The following is an 8482-nucleotide window of genomic DNA, read 5'->3' on the forward strand; positions in this document are numbered from 1 at the left end:
ACTTTGAGTTCGAGCAAACGCGCACTCGACTATAAATCCTAAAGGCTATTCTTATTTCGAGTTTGAGCAAATCCTCACTCGACCACAAAGCCTAAGGGCTACCCTAACTCTAGTTCGAGCAACCATTCTCACTCAGGGACTATCTATGAAGCCCAAGGGCTACATTATTTCGAGTTCGAGCAACACTCACTCAACCGTTAAGCCTAAGGGCTACATTATTTCGAGTTCGAGCAAACACTCACTTGACTATAAAGCTTAAGGGCTATTCTTATTTCGAGTTCGAGTCAATACTCACTCGACCATAAAGCCTAAGGGCTACCCTAACTCAAGTTCGAGCAATCAATCTCACTCGGGGACTATCTATCAAGCCCAAGGGCTACATTATTTTGAGTTCAAGCAACACTCACTCTACCGTTAAGCCTAAGGGCTACATTATTTCTTGTTCGAGCAACAATCACTCAACCGTTAAGCCTAAGGGCTACATTATTTCGAGTTCGAGCAAACACTCACTCGACTATAAAGCCTAAGGGCTATTCTTATTTCGAGTTCGTGAAAATCCTCACTCGGCCATAAAGCCTAAGGGCTACCCTAACTCGAGTTCGAGCAACCATTCTCACTCGGGGACTATCTATCAAGCCCAAGGGATACAGTATTTTGAGTTCGAGCAATACTCACTCGACCGCTAAGCCTAAGGGCTACATTATTTTGAGTTCAAGCAACACTCACTCGACCGTTAAGCCTAAGGTCTAAGCCTAAGGGCTACATTATTTCAAGTTCGGGCAAACGCTCACTCGACTATAAAGCCTAAGGTCTATTCTTATTTCAAGTTCGAGCAAATCCTCACTCGAAGCCTAAGAGCTACCCTAACTCAAGTTCGAGCAAACACTCACTCGACCATCGAGCCTAAGGGCTATTCTTACTTCGAGTTCGAGCAACCATTATCACTAGGGGACTATCTATCGAGCCCAAGGGCTACACTACTTCGAGTTCGAGCAAACACTCACTCGATCGTTAAGCCTAAGGGCTACATTACTTCGGGTTCGAGCAACCATTCTCACTCGAGGACTATTTATTGAGCCCAAGGGCTACATTACTTTGAGTTCGAGCAAACGCTCACTCGACCGTTAATCCTAAGGGATACATTACTTTGAGTTCTAGCAAACACTTACTCGACCATAAAGCCTACGGGTAATATTGCTTCAAGTTCGAGCAAATACTCACTCGACCGTTAATCCTAAGGGCTATATTACTTCGAGTTCGAGCAAACACTTACTCGACCATAAAGCCTACAGGCAACATTACTTCGAGTTTGAGCAAACACTCACTCGACTATTAAGCCTAAATGATACTCTTACTTTGAGCTCTAGCAAACACTCGCTCGACAATAAAGCCTATGTGCTACATTACTTCGAGTTCGAGCAAACGCTCACTCGGTTATAAAGACTACAAGGTCTGACTTCGATCAAATTGCCTAAAGCCTCGAACTTATGAAAACTTTCATAAGGCATGAATGAAATAAAATTTTCACAAGGCAAAAAATGAAACAAAGACAAGTCGGGAAAGGAAACAATCTTTATATATATAAGAGTATTTACAAGGTCCAATCAGGACCCTACATAAAAAGATCAAAAAGAGAAAAAACCCTAAGGTTCCTGATTTTCTCCGGGGGCAGTCTCTTTTCCATCGAGCTCCTCCCCGCTCTCAGACCCACTCTTGCTCTCATCATCATCGTCATCGTCATCATCGGAAGCTAAGGCTCCTGCATCGGCTTCAAGTTCTTTAGCCTTTATTATCTCTTCGGTAAGGTCGAAACCTCGAGCATGGATCTCCTCGAGGGTTTCACTCCGAGATTGGCATTTGGCGAGTTCAGCAACCCAATGTGCTCGAATTTGAGCGGTCTCTACTGCCTCTCTCGCTTGTACTTGAGTGGCTTCATCATCATCTCGGTAGACGGCCATGATCGCGTCTGCCTCGACTTTAGCCTTTTCAGCTTCAGATTTGGCCTTTTGATGTTCGAAAGCCAACCGAGCTTTGAGCTCCGCTATTTTCTTTGCTTGAGTCGAGCTCTTTTCTTTCATGCCTCGAAGCTGACTTTTGGCCGATGACAATTGGGATATGGAAGTTTCTTTTTCTGCAGCAAAGCGGTCCATACTTTCTTTCCAACCCATGGTCTCCGCCTTCATCATATCGACCTCCTCACGGAGCAGCCCGATCACCTCGATCTTCTGCTGCAGCTGTGAGATTGAAATATTAGCCTCCGTTCCCTAATCAAGCCCGTAAGCTTTTAAAATTTTCATTACCTACTCGATTAGGTCGGACCGATCTTGGTGAGCCTTGGCCAACTCGGCTTGGAGGTCCTTGATTTCCTCTTCTCTTTCCCCGCAGAGGAGTTTAAGGGAATTTCTATCCTCCGTGAGCCCTTGAAGGTCGGCCTCGTACCGACTCACCTCAGCTTGGGACCGAGAACATGCTTCCAGATGAAGCATTGAGGCCTACGCAGAAAGAAGAAAAGAAGTTAGAAAAGAAAAACGACCACAAGGGTAATACCAAAAAGGGGAGTTAAGGCTTACCCGATTCAGAGCTTGCTGCACTTCGTTGAAAAGGCCCGATGCCTCACCCGAGTCCTTTCTCGAGACCTCCAAATCACTCAGGCCGGTACCATCTTTGACTCTAGTAAAATAATCATAAAAGGTGTCTTCCCTTCTGTGGCCTCCTTTGACGGAAAGGGTCTTCAAGGCCCGAGCCTCTAGAATCATTCCCTCGGAAAATGAGGGGAGAAGCGGGGGCCTCCAATTTCTATTGCCTCAAGTGAACCACTTGGGAGTTCTCTCTATCTCAAGGGGCCTCGAGATCAGCCCCTACAGTCGTACCCACCATTGGCTCATTATGGTGAGAGGTAGCCTCGATCCTCGACGACTCGGGGACTTCGATCAATTCTCTTCCCAAGACTCCCTCATCACGAGATGGAATCTCTACTGCCTTCACCGATTTAGTAGCCTTTGTGGCCTCGATTCTCATTTTCACTCGGGCCACCAGCCCGGAGTCATCATCTTTCTCTTCTTCATCTTCATCCCTAAGACGCCGAACAGAGTCTTCTGTCAGGAGAATGATATTCTTCCTCGGCTTAAGAGCTGCCTTCTTAGGTTCCGGATCCTCTGAGGTCGAGTTCTTTTTCCTCTTTTTGTCCTTCGCCGGTTTCGGTACCGGGATTGAAGTCTCCTCCTTACCGGATAGGGGCCTCATAACAGCATCTTTTCCAAGGCTTGTATAAAAAGAAAATAAGTAAGAAACGCTTTACAAAGACAACAAAGACATGGGAAAGAAGCTTACCATGTGTTTTGGCCTCCTATCGGCCCTTTGATAAATAGCGCCACGAGCACTCAGCATATGTAGAGGTCGAAGCCAGGTCTCTTACCCAACTCTTAAGGTTAGGAATTGCACCGGGCATCCAAGCAACCGCTACATCATGGAAATGGATATCGGTGAGAAAGAAATGAAGGAGCAAAATAATAGGAGCTAACAGTAGGATTATACTTACGCCTCATATTCCATTCCTCAGGAAATGGCATCTTCTCGGCCGGGATTAGGTCGGAAGTCTTCACTCAAACGAACTGTCCCATTCAGCCTCGGTCCTTATCCTCGTCTATGCTCGAGAACAACACTTTGGTGGCCCGACGCTGGAGTTTTATTAACCCACCTCGGTAGAGGAGGGGGTTGTACAACCTGATGAGGTGGTCGAGGGTGAAGGGCATCCAATCGATTTTGTTTACAAAGATGCGGATCAGAATAAAGATTCGCCAAAAAGAAAGATGGATTTGGCCTAGGGTTATGTGGTATTGGCGACAAAAATCGTTGACAACAGGGTCGAGAGGGCTCAACGTGAAAGGGTAAGTATAAACACTTAGAAACTCTTTCACATAAGTAGTAATATCTTCTTCGAGAGTCGAGATTATCACTTCTTTGTTCTCCCAGTTGCAATATTTCCTTACATGTTTAAGGTATCCCTCAGTTATCGAGCACATATACCTCGATACTGGTTCACATCGACCGGGAATCGATGAGGTTTTATCGGTCTTAAAATCAAAAGTGAGAATACATTCCTCGGGTCATGGCTCCACCGATGTTTTGTCGCCGGCGAACCGTAAAGAAGAAACGTTTTCTTTTTGAGGAACAGTTTTTGACGTTTTTGCCATTTGGATTTAAAAATTGAAAATAGAGGGAGATGACAAGATTTGGTGTTCAGAAAAGAAATTTTGTAGTGAAAATCACAGATTCGCAGATGAAGAACTCAGAAGATGTGAAAAGGAACTTAGAAGATTTGGAGATTGGAGATCTAAAAGTAAAAAATGGTAAAGAGAGGACCTATTTATAGAGTTGGCAATGACGGTTCAATATCAGTAGTGACCGACCATCGTCTGACACGCATTTAATGCCTTGGTAACTAAACCGACGAGACATCTATCACGTACGTCATGGTCGGGCTCGATGCAAACGTCAGTGTATATCTAGTCATGCCATTAGAAAATCATGTCGTTTCTCGCCACATCCTTCCCGAGAAATGAAGGGACTATTTGTATACGGTCAAAATCAGTTTCGACCTTCATATGATTAGTCAAGATTGAAACATAATGGACCGAAAATCGTCTTCATAATATCGAGATGAGATCTGAAGCCAGGAGACCGAGCTCAAGTTTCAGGGACCGATCAAATACCGAGCTCGAAGTCATTATCGAGCTTGGGTCCAAATCGAACTATGATGTGAAGTGGTGTTATCGAGCTTAAGAGCCAGAGACCGATCAATACCGGACCTCGAGTCAATATCGAGTTCTAAATCTGGAGATCGGCCAAAACCAAGTCTGATCAAGATCGAGCTAAGAGACAAGAGCCGTTATAGCTGCACTAAGGAAGAGAATTTCGGCGGGAATTAAGGAAAAGCCAATTAACTAATATATCATGGGATCCCCACTATGTATTTTTTATATCTAAAGTAGGGTTTTCTCCACTATAAGAAGAAAGACTATCATTTCTGTAAGGGCATGAAGACATCTACACACTTCCATATTGAAAAGATTATTGATATTCATATAGAGATTATCCTTTTTCTGGCTTTGTGCATTGATTCATTTTGCTTGTTCATAAATTATTTTCTACTCAATTCGGTTTGTATTTCATTCTTTTTACAGTCAATATTCGATATATTTCTACTTACTTTTTCGATTTGTACCAAGTTATACCACGTATCCTTAGAACTACGTATAAATTCAACTCTATCCGTTTTTCGGGTAAACAAATCTCAAATTCCTTAACAGCCAGCATTGTGATTTTACTTTTACTTTGTTCATGGACAATTGCTATCAGATTATAACTTTTTTGGTACTTCTACTTCTTCTATTAGCTGCTTTTGTACATGCATGTGCTCATTTGTGATTCTGTTATGTGATTTTCTTTTGGTGCTTTTATGGTGCAAACATACAGTCTTAATTTCTTTAAATACCAAAAAGAAATTTGGATTTTAATATTGATATTGTGAAAAAAAGCAGATAGCTTTGGTATGTTCTGTATTTGACTGATGGTCTCATGTGTTCCTATCCGTGTAAATTTATATATGATAACTTTATGTTAACAACAAAAATTAGATACTTAGCTTATGGAGTAGATGTTTATAAAATCTAACAAACTATAAATATTAATTCAACAAAGTATAAACTGTTTGGAATAGAAATATATGTAGATGAGGATAAAAGAAGATAAGGAAGCCTCGAATGTCTGACACTGATGCTCTTTAGTCTTTCCTTACTAACAGATCTCAACAACTTGCAATATTTTACATTAAATATGTCTGGAATAATGGAAGAAACTCAGCGGATGTAATTAGAAACATTCTTTGACATATTGTGTTGTGGTACTTGAACTATTTTTGAGACACATATGCATTTTTAAATTATCCAGCCTCTATTAACCTCTACGTCTGGCAAACCCCAAACATGCTACATATATGCCTCAGGTCTTTCCAGCCTTATGTCTGTTTCTTCCCTCCTATTAGTTAATTTGGTGACAGTTCTCCAAACAAAGATTAAGTGATAATGTCTAAACTTGAAATGTTTCAGTGGCACTTCTAGGCACAATGGAGATTACAAGAATTGTTACATCATTAGAATTTGAACGAGAGATTGTAAAAGCAGAATGTTCCTAAGAGCTTCTTTCAACATATTCCTTTTTTCTTTTTTCGTTGCAAGTTGTTTCTGAGTTGTGCTAGATTTGATGTCGTTTCCTTTCTTGATGGTTTGGTATTGTATTTCATTTAGATATGCTTTTGGCATGGTTGATATATACTTCTTTTGTAAATGACCTACTCATCCATTTCACAAAAATAAACTCATATTTTCGAATAAGTTGATTCCCTGCAATTTTGTGGCTAATTTCTTATAAAACTCACTTTACAACAACCTTACTATGTCGCGCCCGTTTCTAGTATAATGATAAACAAGAATTCTTTTATGCAATGGAGGTTAATGGGATAAATTAAATTTTACTGCAGAAAGAAGGATGAAGAAATTGGTAAAAATAAATTGTTTCTCCTTACAAGATTACAAATGAGCAAGAAAAGTGTTTCCTTACGCAATTGAGACGTATAATACTTTTCTAAAAATATTCAAATTTACAATGATTTACGAAATCTCACCTTTATTTTTATAATTAATAACGTGACATGTACATACTAATGTTTACCCGTAAATCGGTACAGCTAAATTTGTTCGTGGTTTCTAGACAGATGGGCCAATTTGATCCAAAAGATAATAAATTAATCGATTGATATGTAAGATACTTAGCTCGAAATGTAGATGAAATGGTAGATTCAAAGAGCACGAGAACCAGGTTTCCGGATACAATGATGATATATTTAACAAGCGAGGGAGCAAAAAGATATTAGATTGCTACTTAGAGTGTATCCAATGTATTCGAGAGAAAGCCGTCCTTACATTGATGGTTGAGCCAATTATTTATAGTTCAGTGGGCGTCATGGTCGGGCCCACCACTAATGACAATTATTGGAATGTGATAACGGAAACCTAACAGTAAACATAAATGCTCAGATCTCATTAATGAGCCGTTACTCTTTAATACTGTGAAATATTCTTCATTAAATGCTACCGGGCGCATCATGCTTAATCCCTATATGGACTTGCCCTCTTCGGTGACACACAAGGTGATTGTGCTCGGTTTTACACCCCTCTCAATTTTGACTCCATGTGTCCCCTTCTCAGACGACCACGTAATACACCATATTTTACCCAATACAGATAGTCCCCTGTTTTCCGTTAACATAACTTTGTGTTACCGGGAAGATGGTGAGAATCCTCTTTTGGCGAAAAATACTATAATTCCTTTTGTAGGTCACTGACGGTTGATTAGACGTCTTCCCCTCTGCATTTAATGCCTAGAACATGCGTCCTCTTATGATTTAGCACGCATTTTGCCGTTTATCGAGGTAATTAGAGCCAAGTATTTTGGCCGCCCAAATATTTACCTATACGTATCTCTTTTGAGTTTTACCAGTTGCTTGATCTTCAAACCTGTATTCTTACTCTTCATCTCTTCTTTACTTCTTCCCAAAACTCAGAATTTCTTCTTCCCTTCTTATAATGGCCTCTTCATCTAAACATTCTGGCTCTTCGAAAAGTAAAAGCAAAAACGAAGATTCTACTCCCCCAACAGTAAGTTCCATAATCCCCAAGAGACTTAATGTTTCGAAGTATTTTGAGGAGAAATTCCCTATTGATAACCCCCGTTCATGGGTAGTTAGCAGGTACCCATCTTCCATTCGTCCTTCTAGTATCCCTACTGTGAAGGAAGACTGTCGCTGCCCCAATTTGGACATCATTGCTCCCGATCTATCGGAGTGAGTGACCCTTCTCAGAGAGGGTTTCACATATTTTTATATGTATCCCTTTACCTTGGGTACGTTTTCTTTGACTGGGGAACTTGATTCTGTGATAGTGGAATTTTGTCTCCGCTATCAGGTATGTTTGGCACAGGTAAGCCCCTCTGTGTGGAGGACGGTTGCCTGCATCCGACGCTTGTGTTCTGAAACCGGAGAAGAGTTGTCCTTGGCTCACATGATGAATTTGTATTCACCCAAGATCTTCCGCGGGGAGGGGGGGGGGATGATAAATCTTTACAAGCGCGGTCACCATGATTTGATATCAAGCATGGATGATGATAATGACCGAGGATGGATGGAACGATTTGTTGCAATTGCCTCCGGTGATATCATTCCAACAACGGCCTCATCCTTTTCGGTTGCCTGGAACCGTTCCCGTAAGTTCCTTTTAGTACATTCTCCTCCTCAAAATGCTTTTTATACCTGTATTGATCTCTCAGCTTCTGTATGCTACCCGATGGGTCCCACCGGTGGTAGAAGACTTAGACCGGTGGGTTCAAAAGATCTTGGACATCACCACACCCGAAATTCGCTTGTGGA

At 41.5% G+C, this 8482-nt stretch overlaps 1 protein-coding gene across 1 annotated transcript; it reads right to left on the reverse strand.

Moving 5' to 3' along the window:
- Nucleotides 1–1643: 1643 nt before the first annotated feature.
- On the reverse strand, nucleotides 1644–7879 carry LOC138901739 (uncharacterized). The gene is made up of 4 exons (XM_070189523.1): nucleotides 7605–7879; nucleotides 2875–3262; nucleotides 2448–2492; nucleotides 1644–2264 (listed from the first exon to the last, which is right to left on the reverse strand). The coding sequence occupies exons 1-4, from the start codon at nucleotides 7877–7879 to the stop codon at nucleotides 1644–1646; spliced, it is 1329 nt and encodes a 442-aa protein (XP_070045624.1).
- Nucleotides 7880–8482: the final 603 nt, after the last annotated feature.

Source organism: Nicotiana tomentosiformis, chromosome 11 (assembly GCF_000390325.3).
Source record: "Nicotiana tomentosiformis chromosome 11, ASM39032v3, whole genome shotgun sequence".
Taxonomy (NCBI): domain Eukaryota; kingdom Viridiplantae; phylum Streptophyta; class Magnoliopsida; order Solanales; family Solanaceae; genus Nicotiana; species Nicotiana tomentosiformis.